Source organism: Phycodurus eques, chromosome 1 (assembly GCF_024500275.1).
Source record: "Phycodurus eques isolate BA_2022a chromosome 1, UOR_Pequ_1.1, whole genome shotgun sequence".
NCBI classification, from domain to species: Eukaryota; Metazoa; Chordata; class Actinopteri; order Syngnathiformes; family Syngnathidae; genus Phycodurus; species Phycodurus eques.
The window spans coordinates 4365566-4387446 of NC_084525.1; the positions used below are offsets into that span (position 1 = coordinate 4365566).

General features: G+C 42.1%; 1 protein-coding gene across 1 annotated transcript; it reads left to right on the forward strand.

Annotated features, from left to right (window-relative positions):
• Positions 1-589: 589 nt before the first annotated feature.
• On the forward strand, positions 590-7418 carry LOC133418076 (transmembrane protein 26). The gene is made up of 4 exons (XM_061663853.1): positions 590-780; positions 2461-2602; positions 2884-2895; positions 6642-7418. Exons 1-4 carry the CDS (start codon positions 590-592, stop codon positions 7296-7298), a joined length of 1002 nt encoding a protein of 333 aa, XP_061519837.1. The 3' UTR covers positions 7299-7418.
• The last annotated feature ends 14463 nt before the right edge of the window (positions 7419-21881 follow it).

Sequence of the window (21881 nt, forward strand, 5' to 3'; positions counted from 1 at the left end):
CCAATTGGATTGTCTGGTCACTGAAGAACTAATGAATTCATGTCAAGTTGATATTCCTGCGAAACCCAATATTGAAAGTTGACTCAGATTTGGGGGACTTTAAAAATTCTAAATTAAAGTCAATAAAAGTATTAAAATAGGCCTTATAACAAGGCTTTTTTTTCTGATCATTCTGAGTTATACAAAGGGTGACATTTCTTATGTCATAATTAAGTCATCACTGTTATCCACCAGCAAGCTCTTTGTTTTCCGTTCCCCGCACGTTTTCCATTCCCTCGAAGCTCAGACGCTATAATCCTGTTTGCCAATTAACAGTGAGCATGTTTCTGCATTGCCGTTTTGCACTATTAATATATAAGGAGAGTGTTTTGAGCGCAAGGCTTAATGAGCAAGCGTTTTTGCAATTTTTTTGTTCCCTCTCACCTGTTGCAAGTCTGACACCGATCATTTTGTGTAAGTTGAATTGTTTTGCAAAATACAATCAATGTGAAGGAGCCTTTGTTGCCGCTTCATTCGCAAACCATATGGGGGGGTTGTGTTATTCGTTCTGTAAAATACATCATGTTCTGTGCAGGTTCTTTCGGAAACGATGTGCCTTCTATTGAACATCTGCCTGGCTCTCCTGAGCCGCGTCCTGTTTGCGGTCCACGGCATAGTGACAGTGTGGCGGGTGGTGGTCGTTAAAGGACCAATGTACTGGTTTCTCCTGTTAGGCATCACTCTACTAGCTATTGAGCTCGCCATCACCCTGAAGTGCACCCGAAATGCAGAGTGGAAATGGTAAATATTTATCATATATAATTATTATGCATTTAAAAAGATCATTGATAAATGTCATGGAACAGGGTGCAGTCCATGTTTTCAGCGAGTACTAAATAATGATCTTAGAATTGTATGAAAGGTTTGATTTAAACCCTGCGAATAACATAATGATGACGAAGAAAATTAAAATAGGAACGTATTGACAAAATAAGTGCTCAAAACCAGTGCACGGACTCCTTGCTGTGGAAAAGCTGGTCTAGGTTTTTTCTTTAATTAATTGTGGATGTGTGTTCCATAACCCAAGCCTCTTGTTGGACGTAGATCCAATCTGTTTACAAGGCAGTTGCATATGTAGATATCCAATTCATATCCACATTTGAAACACGTCTGATCTTGAGCTGAGATTTTTCTTCATGTTGCCACGAACCATGTTCAAATTGGGCCATATAGGAAATAATAATAAAAAAATAAAAAAAATCATAAAATGCTGTGTCAATTGACACATCAATGCAGCCTGTCAAGACATAAAAACATTACCCCAAGACCCCACCTCAAATGTTGTTTCTCTACTAATTATAGTGCATACAATTTTTGTACAAAAATCCCACTGCATTTCTGGGAGAACTGGTTTTCAGACGGTGACCAGTCCTGGTACTTTAACAAGACGCAGCTTGCGTTAGGCCTATAATACTCCCTCCCACTTAATGTCGTGTCATCCTTCGCGGCTTGCCCTCTGTTTCACTGTCGATGAAAAATAAATCCATTCCTCTGTTCAGTTATTGCTCCGTCCTTTATGGCAACATGCCATCATGCCTTTCACAACCTGTGCCATCAGAAAAAGGTTTTTCTGGCTGACAATTTTTCTTCCTTTTTGGAAGGTGGGGGGTGACATATAACAAGTGGGTCTGCATTGAGTAAATATAAACTGAGGATGACCTCCATTATGCAAGCTTCTAAAGGATATAAGTGTTTAGTGCCATACGTGCTCATTGGAAAGCTGACTGAACATCCTCAGATGCGCACGCTTTCTTCAGGCCTCGTTTTACTTTGAAGTTCTCTCCTCATGCACGAAGCTTTGCACTGTCAAGTGGGATTTACATTTATGATGAGAATAATTGCCCCTCTGAAAGATCATACTTTCTGACGAAAGAAATGGACCTCTTTATTCTGTCGTGCGTGGCTGTAAAAATAATCTCCCCCTCTTTTTAGGTCCTCCACCATGGTTTTAGTTTACTGTGGCCTGTCAGTGTCACATCATTTGTGAGCAGAGTATAGCACGATACACGTCACAATTCGTGTTACGTCTGTCAGCAGTTGCGCCACCAATAAACACTCAGCAGTTATATATGACAGTGTCGTAACACTGCCTCCCTTATGTTTTTTTTTTACCCATGATGCGGTATGCTTTGGATCATGAGTTGTTCCTCTTTTCGCCATACTTTTCTCTTGTAATTATGATACGAGTTGACCTTGTCCAAAGAATGTGATTCCACACAGCTTCCTGGCCAAGTCCTCAACCTTTGTTTTACTGTTCTTCAATGTAACCAGTGGTTTGAAACTTGTTGGAAACTCTGTGTTTAACATTTATAAAGACATTTCTTGGGTTTAAGATATTTCCAATGGCACATTGCCTTCTCCAAAGTATTCTTAACCAATGTTCAAAGCATCCACTAAAAAGAAATCAACCTTCTCTTTTAGGTTCTCCCCGATGGTTTTCCTCTACCTCTGCACTGTCGTCCCCTCTATTTGGGTCCTGGAGCTGAGCCTGTTGGAAGAGAATATCAATTTGAATTTAACAGAGATTAACTATAAGTTGTTGAAAAAGATCCCAATATCTGTGGTAGGTGTCCTACCTCCAAACTACCTTTTTGAACCGCTACCTTCACTCAGCCACATTAGGCCTAGCAGCTGCATTCGCGAGTAGGCAGATTCATTGCAGGAAATGTGTTATAAAGATATGCTTTGAGGTCTGGGGAAAAACTGATCTCCATTCTTCTGTAATGGTTATATTGCAGTTTCTTTGGAAGTTGTGTGTCAGCTTTAGACATTTAGGATGTGTCAAAGGATGTCATTAGGATATTTTGAGTAAACTCCAAGCAATGAAGCTTACACATTCTTTAGAAGTTACTGTATATTGGAGACCTAACATATTTACTATTTACATTACAACCCATTCCCCTGATCCCTTATTGGACACATGATAGTAAAAAATTTTTAAAAATGAGATACGTGTGATAAGAACACAAGCGTAGACCTCCAAGGTTGATGTAGCTTTGTTTTTGTCTGAGATCATTTCAAAACAGTCTTCGCTAGAATGTGCTAAAGAGTGCAAGCCTCCACCAAGGCGAAACCTTTACTTGCTGATGAGTGGAGCATGGGAACATAATCACCTTAATATTTGAGTACCTAGTCAGATAAATGGTGGTGGTCCAGACTCAAGCCCTTCCAAGAGCACACACAAGAACCCAGACCTCCACCAAGACAGGTTTATGTTGTTGTTTCTGTGCAGCATGACAAAAAGTTCTTAAAACACCCTTTTCAATATGTCATTCTCTGTAACACTTGAAATTTTCTTTTACTGCAAATACTTCAAGTATTCAGATGAAGGCTGCTGATAAAAGCTCTAGCCCTTGCTCGAGAGTCCTACTGGTCTGTTATCGGTTAAAATGTTCCCGTACCCTCGATAAAGGCGTCGATCTAGGCTTGGCTCGCGAGTGCTAGAGAGCGCAGATCTCCACCGAGGCCAAACATCTAACAAGAAATTTACATAGAGTATTATTGATACTCATACCCTGTGATTACCTGGCAACCAGTACAGGGTACCTCGCCTCTCACTCATAGTCAGCTGGGATAGGCTTCAGCTCACGGGTAACCTTACTGAGGACAAGCCCGATAGAAAATGGATGTACAAATATTTATATTTGTGATCTTTTTGCTTTTTGTTTGTGCACAGGATTAAACAATTGTGCACAGAATTAAACAAAAAACACGTGTGTATCTAGTCAAAGTGTACCGGTACAGACTCTCAGTCCTCTATTTTCATAGATGACGTGTCTACGGTGGAGCACAAAAGCTGGCATATCCTGATTTTTTTGTGCAAGCGCAAGGCCCGCTGCTCGTGTTTGCCAATTTGCCAGACTGGCCTGCGACAAACTGGGCACTCTGGCGCAACGAGGATGTGTCCTTTGATATACAGAGTGACAATTTGGCGGCAGAAAGTCGGTCTAAACTTATGCCTGCTGGAACCAAGTCTAAATCTTGGCGCAGCTGGTCTGAAGCGACTTTAATAAATTTGATCGGCGCGCAGGCAGACAGATTCTGAGCTCTGCGGGGATGTGTGGTGGATGTCAGATGTATTTCATTAATAAATATGTGAACGGGCATCGGCAGAGGAAGTTCTTCCTCCTGCAGCTGAGAACTCAAGCTGCCAACCAAGGTGTTGGTGCAGTTTTACACGGCCATCACCAGGAACTGGCCCAGACAGCAGCGCACTGTACATGCCGCTGAGAAGATGATTGGCTGTAGGCTCCTATCCATTCATCACCTATACGTTTCCAGGACCCGGGGGTGGTCAGATTACAGCTGACCCTATGCACCCTGGACACAACCTGTTGAACCCTTTCCCTTCAGGCAGGACCTCCCGCCACATGCGGCTTCTTCCCACCGGCCATTACTCCTGAACCCTAAATCAGCTGGTATCACCTATTAAAAATTCACACCTACACTTGATGCGTGATGCACACTGTTTCTTTTAGGTCTTAGTGTGTTTTATATTGGAGGTTTTATTTTCGTTATTACCATCTATGGTTCATGTTGAACCATCAGACGATGGCAATGTAACTGATTCTGATTCTGATCAAGCCATCCGAATTATTGTACAAATACAGTAAATTCATTGAACGCATTATTACTAATATATTTATTAAATCATCCCACTGGCTGGCACAGCGATGGGGAGGGGCACATGAATGATCAGGGGATAGATACTGTACATGAGGTCTGCCGAAATACAGTATTTGAGTCACCAGCAGTCATCAGCTCATTCTGTATTCAATAAGGGTACCCGCTCAACTTGTCTGTTGCCACACCGCCGAGAGCAGCGACTGCTCCACTCACGCACAGTGGCTGCGATTACTCTTCCTCTTCCAAACAGATCTCTCCATCGAGACTGTTGTTGTGCCACAAAGGGAATGAGAGGAGCCGCTTTGGTTGGCGGTAAATGAAGTCGGGTGTAGACACACCCACAGTCACGCAGCCTGGTTACTCAGATCTGGGCTCTGCTGGTCTACGGAATTTCCAACACCGGTCTAACCCGCCCCAGGTGCACAGTTGTGTTGCCCACCGTGCCGGATTTATTCCAGTCGCAAAAATATAGCCCTAAGAGTGTATTTAGATTGGGGTGGCAATCTAGATTCTATAGTCCTAGAAAATGCAAACCCCGTCATGGCTGATTTTTGCTTGTGTTCAAGAGAGTATGACACATTGCGGATCCTGATAAAAGTGGAGATTCCAAATTTGTTGGTTCACTTTTACTGGCCTTGGTGGAGGTCTGTCCTCTAGCCCTTTCTCGAGAGTTCCCCACCCCTGAATATACCTGGCCACCTAGCACTTAAAGGGAAGTTTGTGGTTTTAAAACTACTAGCAATATTTGAACGTAGTCGCCTCACTTCACTAACCCCCTCCACAGTCACTGACCAAAGCCACGCCTCTCATTGACGTGCATGAGCACGATTCCTCATGTCATCCGATTAAGAAAGTGCGCAGTTGTGATAAACAGTCACAGAGAATGCTGACCAGCTTCAACAAAATAGCAGTGCTAGCAATACTAAGCTAGCATTAGTGCAGTAAACAGACAAATTCCTTGTGTGTTTTTAGACATACTTGGCAAATAAAGATGATTCTGATTCTGTAAACAAGCTTACGTTATCCAAGGCTACTATGTTGGTAGCATTACTTATTCGTAATAGGTTGTTACTATAACACTAAATGTTAACTGTTTGAAGTTTTGAGTCGCCGAATATTGTACTCAAGTAAGAGTTCTGTTAATATAGAATAATATGACTAAAGTAAAAGTAAAAAGTAGTCCTCCAAATATTTACTTGAGTAAGAGTAACAAAGTACTCAGTGAAAAAAACTACGCTGCATGACGAAGCTGTTGTTTTTCGGAATCTGTTAAGTAAACATTTGCACGGCTGTTTTTCCCCCCGCAAAAATGAGTTACTTTGATTGGCCAACGAAGGGTTTGTGTGCGGTCATGTGACTGCCTTGTGCCGTCTGATTGGGGAATTGGAGTCAAATGAAACTCGTGATCACATTGAATTGGCGTCGTATGCAGAAGTCGATGAAGTCTAATAATAGATCGTGCACGTTATAATGGATAAGTAGCGAGCGGCATGTCAATCATTGTAACAAAGTATTGATTCTTTTTCACATAAAAACTCAAGTAGATGTAAAAAGTATGCTGCATTCAAATAACTCTGACCAGTACGATTTTAAGCAAAATGTGACTTGATTTAATGTAATGGAGTAAATGTAGCGTGTTACTACCCACCACTGCACCCCGTCAGTCATGCCTTCTGTCTCTGATTGGATGTTTTTCCTCCTGTGGTTTCTTAAAAATCGAATTTTATGTAGGCATACAATATAGGGCCAGAGACCATACTGTAACTGATTTAATGAGCTATTCGCAGTTGAGAATTTCTTTCACATTAATGACTAACTAATGTCAACTGTCAGGTTTATACTGAGTTTTTACAAATACCAGTGTTTTTTTTTTTTCAGAAATGAAAACACCCAGTTCAACAAGTTAATGCCTAGAGTTACTTTCTATTTTCCTTGTGAACAATGCTGTGCTTTTCTTCTTGACCCAGAATATGGACATCAATCCAGAGGACTGGGTGACTGGTATAGAGCAAACCATGCTCATCGTGTTGGTGATCGGGCGCTGGCTAATGCCAATGGGCTACTTGTCCCGTGACCAGCTCTCCCAGCTCCTCATGGTCTACGTGGGACTGGGCGCTGATATCCTTGATATCTTTGATACCTTCAGGCAAAAGGAGATCAAGGAAAACAAAAAAGTGGTCCTTGTTGGCTTAGCTCTCTTCTCGTGGGCACTCATGCAGTTCCCTTTGATGCTCACTCATAAGGGCGGGGATGCCCGGAGGACCCGGGGCCGCTTCGCCAGTGGCCGTATTGTCCAGAACGTGAGGACGTGGTGCCCAAGTGAGGTGTGGATCTTGCTTCTGACGGTTGGACTCCAAGATGGCCCCTTCATGTGCTACCGCCTTTATCTCATGATACGCGAAAAAGTGCTCAACCAGCTGATGATCTTCTTCACTTGCAAGAACATCCTAGTCGTCCTCATAGAGTTCTACCGGATATTTGTGGTGAAGTGGGAGCATCACAAGAATGAATTCGGAGATTTTCCCGCTGGGGTGAAATGCTGTAAGTGGTGCTGCGGGAAGGAGCAGGAGGAACTACAGCTAGCACACATTGAATTGACAACTTCAGGGCAGGATTGCGAGACGCAACCCTGACACAGAGAGGTCAGAGAAGGGACCCACTGTTAAACGCAACACTAACACCTAAACCCACCTTAAACGCTTCATTGAGAGTTTTTATTGCATTTCTGAGATTAGGAAAACACTGAAACAAGACCCATCCTCTACTAAAGAATAAGTTTGACCTCATTACAAAAACCTGCTCAAAAACAAAGTTGTTTGAGCTTGAATGAACATGAGTCTATGCTTCACTTATTTTGTGTTTAAAAAAAAAAAATAAAAAATAAAAAAAAGCTCATATACAGTTTTAATAAATAATATTTGTGTTAAGATGTTGAAATTTAAATGTACCAGGAGTTTTTTTTTGTGATGTTGAAAATGAAGACATGAGATGTATTCAATTATTTATTTCTGTACTATTATTTATATTCGTAGTTTACGTGAGTTAGAACATATTGCAAACAATAGGGCATTTAAGATTATTTCCCAAAATAAAAAAAATTGAACATAAAAGTATTTTTAAAATGTGTTTTGTATTTCTTTAATTATTTGGACAGGAGAAATATGGCATGCAAGCATAACATCAGAATGGCCATAAAATGGATTCAATGGTCTTTCCCCCCACTGTACTAGATTTACAGATGCAGTTTTCACAAATAATACAAATAATGATTCAAATAACCCCCCCCCCCACACTGGTGTTATTTTCTTTATTTTTATTAGAAACATAAATTTTGGATCTAATAGAATATATGTAGATTAGTGATTATGCAAATTATGAAAATGAATAAATAATATGATATATATATTATATATTATGAGATAAAAAATAAATGGCCAAAAGTCTTAAATATAAATATTATCCTCACTTGCGTTGCAGGTGAGCTGGAGCCTCTCCCAGCTGAATTTAGGCAAGAAGTGGGGCACAGCCTAGACTGTTTTTAAAAAAAAATTCTAATTATTATCCATCCATCCATCCATCTTCTTTACCGCTTATCTTCACTAGGGTCGCGGGCCGCTGGAGGCTATCCCAGCTATCTTCGTGCGGGAGACGGGTTACACCCTGGTCAATCGCAGGGCACATAGAAACAAACAACCATTCGCACTCACATTCACACCTATGGGCAATTTAGAGTCTTCAATCAACCTACCATGCATGTTTTTGGGATGTGGCACGGGGAGAACATGCAAACATGCAACATGCAAACTCCACCACAGGCGGGGCCGGGATTTGAACCCCGGTCCCCAAAACTGTGAGGCAGATCTGCTAACAAGTCGTCGTCCTGGCTAATTATTATTATTATTAATTTAATTTAATTTATTTGAGGTTAATAGCATGATTATGCACAGAAATCGTATAATAATTTATACTTGTTGAAACATTTCCTTGTATATTTCCACCGGTATTTTTCTGTGAATAATGCATAGGTTGTGTACAATGTGGCGCTGAGGCGTATTAGGAATATTTGGCCTGGTTGGAGGTCTGGGCTCTTCTGAGTGCCATTCTCCAGGATAGGAGTTGATATATACATAAATATATACATATATATACTTAAAGCTCAAAGTTTGTGCGTCCGTTTTCAAAGAAGCGCCCTCCCGCACGCCCCCGCACGTCCCTGCACGCTCCCGTACGCCCCTGCACGTTCTGGCACGCCCCCGCACGTTTTGCACGTTTCTGCACGACTCGAAGGTTTTACATATTTTTTTTTTTTTTTTTTTTACATATCATGACAGGTAATTCTTACTATTACATGCGACCAAGGACATGTAAAAACATGCAGAAACATGTATTATAAGTGGAGGCTTATTGCAAAACATGCAGGAACGTGCAAAATGTGCCGGAACGTGCAAAAACGTGCAGGAACGTTCAAAACGTGCAAGAAAACATTTTTGCTCTAGAAAGTTCTTTGAAAACGGACACACAAACTTTGAGCTTTAAGTATATAGATAGATGTTGCCTAACGTGCTTGAAGCTATTATAATCACAGCTCCTTCTAATGGCGAGACAGCATTTCTACCCCGAATACCATTTTATAATGATTTACCAGTTCAATTCAGAAGGCTTCAGTTTCCAATATCAATTTGTTTTGCATTGAGTATCAACAAGTCACAAGATCAGTCTCTGAAAGCTACTGGCAGAGAAGAAGATGACAAAACATATTGTCTATCCTGAGGCGTTGCAATAAAACCTTGAACTGTTTGATGTGTACAATATTATCGCATGTGAACTATTCATGAGGTTTGGAGTATTGGGCTTTCCTCAGGAACTGGAGTCCGGGCGCCGTAACCCGCTAGTGTTACAATAAAGATGTTGGAGGAGAGCGCAGGTTGTGATTTCCATCACCATGAGATGGCAGTGTTGCCAAGACAACCAAAAGAACCGACACTCATACAGCTCTGTGAGCCCATACATACTCATGCAACGTTTAAGTGACATCATCACAAAGTTAGAATGGAGAACGGAAAACGGTGTTTAAACCTATGTTTGGGTTTAATGTGAAAAAAAAGACTCGTGTGATGATACAAAGAAGAAGAAGAAGAAGATGCTGGTGATGTGACAATTGCAGATTAAAAATGTAGCCACCTTGAGGCAATGAATTGCTGTAATCTACAGCCTGGAGACATTTTATACAGTAACAGGTTGTAGGCGAATTAAGAAGTTTACTTCATTTTCAAAGGATGGCTTTCCTCTTGAGCCCGATCAGCTCACTTGAGTGCTCAGTGCATTTTTATGATGTCTGAAAAGGCCCACTCGTGATTATGTGGGGGAGTTGTTCAGGTTTGCTGTGATTTTCTCTCACTTTCCCTCTTTTGAGGGAACCAGTGTGCTTTAGAAGAATTCCACCACAGCTCGTAAAAAAGAGCAGGAGGCGAGCTCTAAGAGCCGACAAGGACAGATAAGTGTTTGAGGTCTCAAGGTTTTGAGCCACTCTAGCATGGGGATGAACGCTTGCAGCACAACATCCTGCCTCCCTTTACCAGACAATACGTCGCGTTTCAAATGAGGACCGGGATGCAGCCCTCCTACGTTAATGGATGACACTCTCGCCTGTCTTCTCTCACACTGTGTGGGGTTGGGTATGAAATGAAGAACAGCACCAGCCGTGAAGTGGCAATTCAGTCATCACAGGGCCTTTCTGGTGCTGCCCCGCATTCCTCTGGATCAAATTGCTGCACTTCACCCCAGCACGCAAAAGGATGAAGGAAGCAATGTTCTCAATGAGGTAGGAAACAGCTTTCAGTATGCTGTGGACGAAATAAAGAAGCGATATGGATGCATTTTCCTTGTAAAAACGGAAAAGACTGCAAGCAACATTTCTGAAATACATGGCTTCTTCAAAAAGAGGACAATTATGCTTCCATAAGTGACATCAAATCTACCAACTTTAGTTAACTCATAAGGCTATGAAAGAGACAGTACAGAATATCCATTATTACTAAAAAGAATTTTGGCTCCATTTTTGTGACCAGGGTTTTCGTAATTTCGGAGATGTGCGGTCTGCGCCGTTGTGCAATTAAACACTTCACCGGCAATCAAAGCGGCTGCTCTCATTACCTTTAAATGTGGCGCGCTCACAGTTGTGCATGGGCACGCGTCTACGCAGAAGGGGACCATGCGGAAGAGGACCATGCGTAATTGTAGTGATTCATGCATGCGTGCAGCATGTCACTGGTCTTGGCCTGTGTGGCAACTCACAATGTGAGTGGGGAGTGGGTACCATTATTAAATACAGAATGAGCCGGTTATAACCGATGGCAACCTAAATATGTCCGTGGACCTCAAGTCTATCCTCACCCCTGATCATTTGGGAAGATGATGATAATAATAATAATAATAATAATAATAATAATGTGTAAAATGTATTGATTTCTACAATGATTCAGAGTTTGATGCCCGCTGGTCAAATATTTATGAATGAAATACATTTGACATCCACCACACGTCCGCAAAGCTCTGGTATTTGCCTGCCTTTGCCACGATCAAATTCAACAATTCGACCTACTGCGCCAGACTTAGACATGGTCATAGTAGGTGTAAGCTGACAGCGAAGTTCTGTCACTGAATTGTCACATGCGCCGGACGCAAGTCCAACGACACACCCTCGTTGCGCTGGTACAACTAGCTTGGCCCAGACCGGTCTGCTAAATTGACAAAAATCGCAGTGAGCTTTGCGCTTGCACGAAAATCAAGATACGCCACTGTTTGCGCTCCGCCACAGTTCCACTGTCCAAGAAAATAGAGCCCTTTGACTTAATGTCAGTCAAGTTATTTCTCCCACTTAATACTTCTTTTCCTTTCAGCTTGTCCCTTTAGGGGTCGCCACAGTGCGTCATCCTTTTCCATGGCAGCCTATCTCCTGCATCCTCCTCTCGAACACCAACTGCCATCATGTCTTCCCTCACGACATCCATCAACCTTCTCTTTGGTCTTCCTCAAGCTCTCTTGCCTGGCAGCCCCAATCTCATCATCCTTCTACCAATATACTCACTATTTCTCCTCTGGACGTGTCCAAACCATCCAAGTCTGCTCTCTCTAACTTTGTCTCCAAAACATCGAACCTTTCCTGACCCTCTGATGAGCTCATTTCAAATTTGATCTAACCTGGTCACTCCGAGAGCGAACCTCAACATCTTCATTTCCGCCACCTCCAGCTCTGCTTCCTGTTGTCGCTTCAGTCCCACTGTCTCTAATCCGTACATCATGGCTGGGCTCACCACTGTTTTACAAACTTTACGGTTTGACGGTTGACCCCAAGTATCTAAAGTCTCTTGCTATCTCTTCCCCCTGTAGCCCCACTCTTCATCCAGCACCCCTTTCCTTCATGCACATATATTCTATTTTACTTCGGCTAATCTTCATTCCTCTTCTTTCCAGTGCATGCCTCCATCTTTCTAACTGTTCCTCCACCTGCTCCCTGCTTTCACTGCAGATCACAATGTCATCTGCAAACATCATGGTCCACGTGGATTCCAGTCTAACCTCATCTGTCAGCCTATCCACCACCACTGCAAACAGGGCTGATCCCTGATGCAGTCCCACCTCCACCTTAAATTCGTCTGTCACACCAACAGCACACCTCACCGCTGCTCTGCTGCCCTCGTACATGTCCTGTATTATTCTAACATACTTCTGTGCCACTCCAGACTTTCGCATGCAGTACCACAGTTCCTCTCTGGGTACTCTGTCATAGGCTTTCTCTAGATCTACAAAGACACAATGTAGCTCCTTCTGACCTTCTCTGTACTTTTCCATCAACATCCTCAAGGCAAATACTGCATCAGTGATACTCTTTCTAGGCATGAAACCATACTGTTGCTCGCAAATACTCACTTCTGTCCCGAGTCTAGCCTCTACTACTCTTTCCCATAACTTCATTGTGTGGCTCATCAACTTTATTCCTCTATAGTTCCCACAGCTCTGCACATCACCCTTGTTCTTAAAAATGGGCACTAGCACGCTTTTCCTCCATTCTTCAGGCATCTTCTCACACGCTAGAATTCTATTGAACAAGCTGGTCAAAAACTCCAGAGCCACCTCTCCTAGATGCTTCCATACCTCCACAGGAATGTCATCAGGACCAACGGCCTTTCCATTTTTCATCCTCTTTAATGCCTTTCTAACATCCCCCTTACTAATCATTTCCACTTCCTGGTCCACCACACTTGCCTCTTCTCCTCTCCCTTCTCTCTCAATTCCTCATTCATCAACTCCTCGAAGTAGTCTTTCCATCTATCTATTCTCTATCCTTAATCACCCTAACCTGCTGCACATCTTTCCCGTCTCTATCCCCCTGTCTGGCCAACCTGTATAGATCCTTTTCTCCTTCATTAGTGTCCAACCAGGCATACATGTCATCATATGCCTCTTGTTTGGCCTTTGCCACCTCTACCTTTGCCCTATGTCGCATCGCAATGTATTTCTTTCGCCTCTCCTCGGTCCTCTCAGTGTCCCACTTCTTCTTAGCTAACCTTTTACCTTGTATGATGTCCTATACAGTGAGGTTCCACCACCAAGTCTCCTTCTCTCCTGTCCTGCCAGAAGATACACCAATTACTCTCCTACTGCCTCTCTGATCACATTGGCTGCAGTGGTCCAGTCTTCTGGAAGCTCCTCCTGTCCACTGAGAGCCCGTCTCACCTCTTCCTGAAAAGCTGCACAACACCCGTCCTGTCTCAGCTTCCACCACATGGTTTTCTGCTCAGCCTTTGTTTTCCTAATCTTTCTCATCACTCGATCTGATACTCTTTTCACCTCCAAGACATTCTTACCTAACTCTTCTTTTAAAATAACCCCGACTCAATTTCTCTTCCCATCTACACCATGGTAAAATAATTTAAACCCTGCCCCTAAACTTCTATCCTTAGTGCCTTTCCACCTGGTCTCCTGGACACACAATATATCAACCTTTCTCCTCATCATCATGTCAACCAACTCCCGAGATATTCCTGTCATAGTCCCAACATTCAAAGTCCCCACGTTCAGTTCTTGGCTCTGTGCTTTCCTCTTCTTTTTCTGCCGAAGAACCCGCTTTCCACCTCCTCTTCTTCTTCGACTTCGACCCACAGTAGCTGAATTTCCACCGGCGCCCTGCAGGTTGACGGCGCCGGTGGCGGACGTTGTCAACCCGGGCCCCGACCGATCTGGTATGGATTTCTTTGGATGAACACTCATATTTGTTTGGCAATGTTTTAAGCCGGATGCCCTTCCTGACGCAACCCTCTGCTTTTATCCGGGCTTGGGACCGGCCTGCAGTTTGCACCGGCTTGTGCCCCCCATAGGGCTGCATTTTTCTCCCACTTAATTGTTAGGTAAATATGAGTCATCTTGCTAAAGCAACAGAAAGTGTAAAATAACACTGAACACCCAAAAGTTCCGTCCAAGCTGTCATCGAGGTAGAGACCTTCATGTTGCCACCAATGCGGTCCTTGCAAGCTTTTTTTTTTCCCCGTGTGGTTTTGTGTGACAACCCGTACAAGCGCATTATGAGGTAAAAATGTGCACCTGCTGCGCAAAATCCAGATTCCAAGTGACACTCCCAGTGGGGAAAAAGGGCATCACAGGGAGCCACGATGAAGAGAAGAGTCATCCCAGCACCTGGGTTTAGGGCAGATGCGAAATCTTTTGTGACAACGTGATGAAGGAAACACAATGGCATGATGAAAGAGCGACTTGCAAGTGAAGAGAGCCCTTTTCCTCTTCAGATTAACTGTATGCTTTAACAAGATTGTGTGGGCATGTGGGAGGAGGGGGATGTCAGCTGATCCACAAGCTGCCCTACATAGATAGATTGAGAGGAGAAGAGCATGGAAACTGAAACCCTGTGACTCCAGTGCACATAGATAAAAAATAAATAAAATAAAATCAACCCTTACAAGCCCTTCTCTGTCTGTTAACACCAACAGAGTGATGGTGCCTTCAGGTGCTTCCTCAGTGTTCCTCTGTGCATATATCTGATTACATACATGTATAAAGCCTCCCAGAAAGCTTGTTTTTTCCATATGATAAAAGAACAATTTTACTAACCATATTTCGATTGGCTGGCGACCAGTTCAGGGTGAATCCCTCCTCTCGCCCAGTCAGCTGGGATAGGCTCCAGCACCCCGCGACCCTGTTGAGGATATGTGTTACAGAAAATGGATGGATGGCTATTTAGAACGGTGCTTCTGGTTAGTGAGCATGTCAGCTGCTCAGACAATCACTATAGAAAATGGATCAATGGGTGAATTTGATGTTTGGGGGGAAAAAAACCCCAGCAGGTTGGACTCAATAAAATGACGGAACCAATGTATACAGTTGAAAACAGATGTTTACATACACTATATAAAAAGACATTATTTTTTCCCCCTCACCTGTCTGACATGAAATCAGAGTAAAGTTTTCCTGTTTTAGGTCAAATAGGATTACCAAAATTTGTTCTATTTGCTAAATGCCAGAATAATGAGATATGGATTTTTTTTATTTCAGACAATTTTTCATTACATTCTTCTAAATCAGAAGTTTCAGTTTATATACAGTAAGATTACTAACTCTTTCAACAATTTGGGAAAGTAATTATAGAGACACGCCTGTGGATGTATTTGAAGGCACACCTGAAACACAAAACTAAATATCAGGAAGAGAATTGCAGACTTGCACAAGTCTGGTTCATCCTTGGGTGACATTTCCAGATGCCTCAAGGTGCCATGTTTATCCCATGTTCAAACAACTGTACACAAGTATACATACCATGGGAATGTCCAGGCATTGTACTGCTGAGGAATGAGACGGGTTCTGTGTCCCAGAGATGAATGTGCCTTGGTCCGAAATGTGCATTCATCAACCCAAGAAAAAAAAGCAAATAGACCTTGTGAAGATGCTGGCTGAAGCTAGTAAGAGTGTGTCATTGTCCACAGTGTAACAAGTACCGTACCGACATGGGCTGAAAGGCCAGCAAGAAGCCATTACTCCAAAAGAAACACATAAAAACAAAATACCGTTTACAAACACACACAGGGACAAAGACCTTAATTTTGGAGACATGCCATGTGGTTTGACAAAACTAATATTGAACTGTTTGGCCATAATGAGTGATTACATTTGGAGGAAAAAGAGGGAAGCTTAAAAGTCTGAGAACTTTGAAATACGAGGGTGGCAGCATCATCGTATTAAAAATTTATGGGGAGACTTGAAAAGGCATGTGCGAGCAAGGTGGCCTAAAAACTCCATTACACCGGTTCTTTTACCGGAGTAAAATTCCTGTTGTGGGAAGTTTATGGAAACATATCCAAAACATTTGACCCAAGTCATACAGTTTCAAAGCACTGGTACCAAATACTAGTATGTACTGTGAACTTCCGACTTTGAAGAAAGTAATGGAAAATTTCCCCCCCCCCCCAAAAAAAAAAAATACTTTCATCAGTGACTACCACCACAAATTGGGAGTCGAAAGAATGGATCTGCTTGGGTGTGCTGTCAATGTATTACCACGTTGGCTGAGGACTGGAATGCCATCCCACAGCAGTGTGTTACCGGGCTATTATTGTTGTTGGTTCTTCCGCGCGCCACAAAAGTTCCTGATCGTTCGTTAAAAGAATACATTGACCCGTAAAATACAGTACAATTGCCAATGTCGTGTTTCTTTTGTGTCTCTTGTTATCATCCATTCCATCCAAGATCACCAACCACTGTGACGATGTGGCACATTTTCAGTGTTAGGCAAGCTACCATCATTTCTCATGTACAATACAGTCCCGATTATAATACGCACCTCCAAATTTGACTCCTAAAATCAGGAATTCCCTTCTACCTATGTATAATATGGACCAACAATTTTCTGGTATCGAGGCTCTAAACATGACGTACTAACCGTATTTCATGAGGTTTTTCAAAGTAATGTTTTGCTCTGTGAGCATGTACTGATGTTCGTGTCGCTTCCTCAGCATGCATTTCAACTCAAGTTCTCATATTAGCAACAAACAGAGCCAGTGATGAACTCAAATCAATGCTCAATGATATGGTAAGGTATAACATTTTAATAGTCTTGTTGAAAATTGTACAGTTTTACAAGGCCAACGTGACTGACATATGCCAAGTAGACATGAGAGCTGCTGAACCACGGCGTGTTTTCGGCACATGCCACAATTTCCCTATTGTGTGTCAGCCAATCTAATCATCCAAACATGACAAGTTGAGCCCCATCAGTCTCTGGTCCAGCAGATAAACTCGTTAACACTGAAACGTTAAAAATGGGAGACAATGAATGAGTCATCAGAGCGTCTAAAGTTTGTTCCAGCATGTAACGTCGTGTAGTCAGCAGAGTGAAAGAGAGCCGCTGTGAATGTGCATGACACGCCACATCGAATAATAAATTACAGGTTAATAGACATGCTGAAGAGTATACAAATGTGTCAGCTGTTCAAATATTGTATACTCTGCATGCAGTATCCCAGCAGCACCATCCATCCGATTTCTCTACCACTCATCCTGTTCTGGGTTGCGGTACATTAAAGTTCAAATGCCCCATAGGTTTCACAATTTGAGCACTGAATGCTCATGAGATAAGATGACATCACATAGGATACGATTTTGGTTGACCCTTCAACTAGGCCCAAATGCTAAAAAGTGCCTCGAGCTGTCGATTTACATGTCCAGTTTGTTTCAAGTGACACATCCGACATCACTGTGTGTTTATTCACTGAACGCATGGAACAACACGTATGTGCAGAAAAAAGTGCACATTACCAAGAACACATATGTCAACACTGGCAAGTCGCAACATGGAAGTACACTAAAAAAAAATGATATAAAAAATATGAAACGTTACATAGTGTTTAGTTGGCCTGGACTGATTGATTGAATGTAATCAGGCTAACCTTGTCATTACTGCATTGACCACCAGCAGAAGTTACTTATTTATTATGATTATTTATCATTTAATCATCAATACACATCTACGGTACCATATTTAGAACATAATTGATGGTCTATTTTTCACTAGTTTAGATTTACAGCATTTCTTTCATTTCTTTCTTACATCATTTTTTAAATGACTTTATTTATTTATCCATGCCTGGGTTTTTTCTCTCTGCACTGCCATGACATGTATCAGAATTGTGCCACTTGAGAGCAAAACATTGGAATTGTGTTACTTGATGTCTGTAGTGTAACTCCAGCCTTAGTAGCCCAGGTCGATATACAATTCTAATTTGGGTCCTGAGATGAAAATGTTTTGGGAAACCACCTTCTTCCCTCACGGCAGTTTTTGTCTGAGAACTGACGCTTTCTCTCTTAATGGGGATATGCAATGAAAAGTTTATTGTTGAAATATTAATTGGTTGCCTCCTTTGCCATCCCCTTGTTTTCTCTGAGCTGGGAGAATTGCCACTTCATTCATTTCCAATTTACAACAGGGTCTGTGGTCATGGAGGCCGGGCCATGTCAGGACACCAGTCCTAAAGATGAAACACCGTCAGCCGTCTGACTCGACGACTTAATAAGGGCAGTGGAGAGACCGCGCTGAACAAACACATATGTGAAATTAGCACAAGTATTGTTTGAGCCATATGCCCGCTGATGGCCTCGCAGTGAGTGAGATACCCATGTCCCAATTCTGTCCTGCTCAAATAGGGTTGGCAGCTCCAGAGTGCTTTTTACCAGTGGAAGCCTAAAGTCTTGTTGATAAGTGAGCTGAATTTGAAAGTAATATGATGAAGATGCTTTCCAGAAACACATAAAACATGGTTAGATTGGAAGTTTTACCATACAAAGTTTTTGCATTTTACAGTTCTTACCATAACAAACTCATATTCTCACATTTTTTCGAGACATTGCAGAAGATCATTGTACATACAGATGTACATTCATTAATTAGACTGTTCAATGAAAATATACTGTACCTTCATTGCCAATCATCTCAGATTGAAATGTTTTCAGTGATTGATTGGCTACAGACTTAACAATAAAACTACATTAATGTTCACAAGGCAAATCACCAAGTGGACTTATGAGGTTGAACAGTAACAGTGTGCGATATCATAATATGAGAATGGCAAAGCCATAGATTGTTTCTTGTTTTATTCAGTATATCCATTGTGTGCTTTTAAAACAGCACGGATCCCCCTTGGTGTGCTTCGTTCTTGATTTTCAGTGTACTGTATTTGGATGATTGTTCCACCCTTTTCCCAAGGGTTTAGAGATGTCAGTCTCTTCATAAAATTCTAGCCTGACAGGACTTTCTGCTTCACAGCTTTGGCTCATAAAAGAAGAGTAACAGTAAGGGCATCACATCTGGAAACACCTGTTAGAGAGCATTCTGTTGCAGGACGACAGCTTGTGTCTGCTTGCTTGTCCTTGCAATAGTTTCTGTAGAGAGATTTGTAGAGGATGTTGTCACTTAACTTATCCTCTGGTTGACCATCTTTGACTTAATAGACAGATGATTTTGTTTCAGCACTGATTATTTTGCGTGATTGGATGTACAGTTTCCAGAACCAGTAATTACTTTTCTTTGTTTATAATATACCCACATTTTTAACAGCACTTGTCCTCTTTAGGGTCGAGGGTTGAGCTGGAGCCAACCCAGCTGACTTTGGGTGAGAGACGGATGGGGTCACACACGGGCCATAGAGGGCTGTGCCCCTATATATGTATATCTGCATGAAACTACCCATGTATGAAAAATCAGGAGTGCTATTTTCCTCATTAAAAATCTCATTTTTGAAATCACGCTGTTTTTTTGGGGGGGGGGGGGGGGAGGGAGGCTGAAACAGATGAAAGGTATATTCATTCATTTCAATGTTGACAGATTATTTGAGATACAAGTGTTTTAAGTTACGGACGTGGTTACGGAAAAAATTCAAATTATTCCTCAATAAATATTGCAATGACTTCCAGACAGAACCCCCGTGTAATACCACAAGTGTGCCCGAGCGAGCCGATATAATCAATGGACAACACAGATGGAAAGTGAGGAGCCTGTTCCTGCTAATGGCCGAGCCAATGAGCTGTGCTCGACACATGTTGCAAAATATGTAAGATAAGACATGCAAAGCTGTTCTTCCATCCCAAGCCATTATTGTTCCCTCTATTTCATTGGCTTCAATCCCTTTCCTGCATTTAGAATTCCATACTGACATAGATTTTAAATCGAGGAGTATACGCTGTGACGCACGTGCATGTCATGATTGACGGGAGAATTTGTCCTATATTATATGTATGACAACTTACACTAGCTTCAAGATAAAATAATACCAGATTTAAAAAAGCTAAATAACAAGAAAAACGGAACAACCAAAAATAATTGAGTAATAAATCTAGAATTGCTTTTTATTTTAAAATTTCGATTTTTATGTGTACAGCACTTTGTTTGCAGCTGTGGTTGTCTTTATAGAGTTTTATAAATAAAGTTGAGTTGAGTAGAATTTAAAAAAATTTTAAAAATACAATTGAACTGCTAAGTAGAATTAAGTAATACATTTAAAAAGCAAAATGACAATAATGGAAAAAGAGGTTTTTGCAATAAATACAAATATAACAATGAATTATTGTGTGAATAGAAAAAAAGTTAATAAAAGGATATAATAAAATACACAATAAAATAACTGACAAAATGATGAAAGCCCTGTTTTGAACTTACAACATGAAAAAACATAATTCGAGAATTTTAAATAAAGGCAATGGGAGGTCTCTGAGAAAAACAACTGATCATATAACATGTAGATCAGTGTCGCAGATTGATTGCTGTCATACAATGTTTTTTTTCTTCAACAAAACCCAGTTTGCCACGATCTTAAAAGACATAAGGGTGCATTTACATCATATCCAATTAGATATATTAAAAAGGTATTCAGTCTTTACTAACTATTGTGCAATACTGGTATAATAGCCTGCCAAAGTTAAACTTACTACAGAAGTTCCGACTCTAATTCAGGCATGTTTCATGGAAATAGTCAATCATTTGCTTCATCCTGCAATTGCTATCAGCTTAAAACAAAATGACAAGGTGATAACAAATGATATTGGTCATCTGCCCTTTCTTCCCTGCTGGTTGTGAAGGTCTTTTCCTAATTACCTTTGGGATAATTTTATTTCCTTTTGTCCTGAGTCCATCTGCCCAACTGTGAAAGTACGACGCATCAAAACCAACACAGTTCTTTTGGGGAGCAAGGAAGCGACAGAAGCCAACAAAAAATTGCATCCACACTGAAATTGACTGGTAATATTTCCTGGGAGAATATTTGGCCCATAATGTGTTGAATGAGCATCTTCTCGGCAACATCTGTTCTACAAATATTCACAGCCAGATTGGCGTATTAAAGAGCAGTTAGGGGTATAATCATCTTGTAAGAGGAAAATTATTAGGTCGTAACTGTGTGTCTGACTGTGGAAGCAACCTAGAATTGAGGTAATCTTTATTACTTAGCGTTTGCCTAGGGTGTTTCTTTTTTGTTTTTTGGTGGTTCATGGATTTGCTGAGCCGGCACGGTGGGGGACTGGTTAGCACATCTGCCTCACAGTTCTGGGGACCAGGATTCAAATCCCGACCCCGCCCGTGTGGCGTTTACATGACTGCACCTCAACGCACCCGGCTGTCAAACTGCTGAAGTTTGCAGGTGACACCACTGTCATCGGCCTCATCAAAGACGGTGACGACTCTGCATATCGACAGGAAGTGGAGCGGCTGGAGCTGTGGTGCGGCCGACACAACCTGGAGCTGAACATGCTCAAGACTGTAGAGATGATTGTGGACTTCAGGAGGCATCCTTCGCCACAGCTGCCGCTCACGCTGTCCAGCTGCCTTGTGTCAACCGTCGAGACCTTCAAGTTCCTGGGAATTACAGTCTCTCAGGACCTGAAGTGGGCGATCAACATCAACTCCAAGGACTCCAAGCAGTGTGGGTACTCTGAACTGCTGTTTGGCGCATAGGCACAAACAACAGTCAGGACCCGTCCCCACACCCGAAGGCGGAGGGAGGTTACCCTCCTCTCGGGGTGAAACCCAACGTACGGGCACTGAGCCGGGGGGCAATGAGTATACCCACACCTGCTCGGCGCCTCTCACCGTAGGCAACTCCAGAGTGAAATAGAGTCCAACCCCTCTCGAGAGGACTGGTACCAGAGCCCAAGCTGTGTGTGGAGGC

What these genes read in the sequence shown, in the direction of transcription:
- LOC133418076 (XM_061663853.1), top strand. Translation starts at nt 590, where the DNA reads ATGTGCCTTCTATTGAACATCTGCCTGGCTCTCCTGAGCCGCGTCCTG. An exon ending in CGAAATGCAGAGTGGAAATG is followed by an intron (nt 781 to 2,460) that starts GTAAATATTTAT and finishes CTTCTCTTTTAG; the next exon opens with GTTCTCCCCGATGGTTTTCC.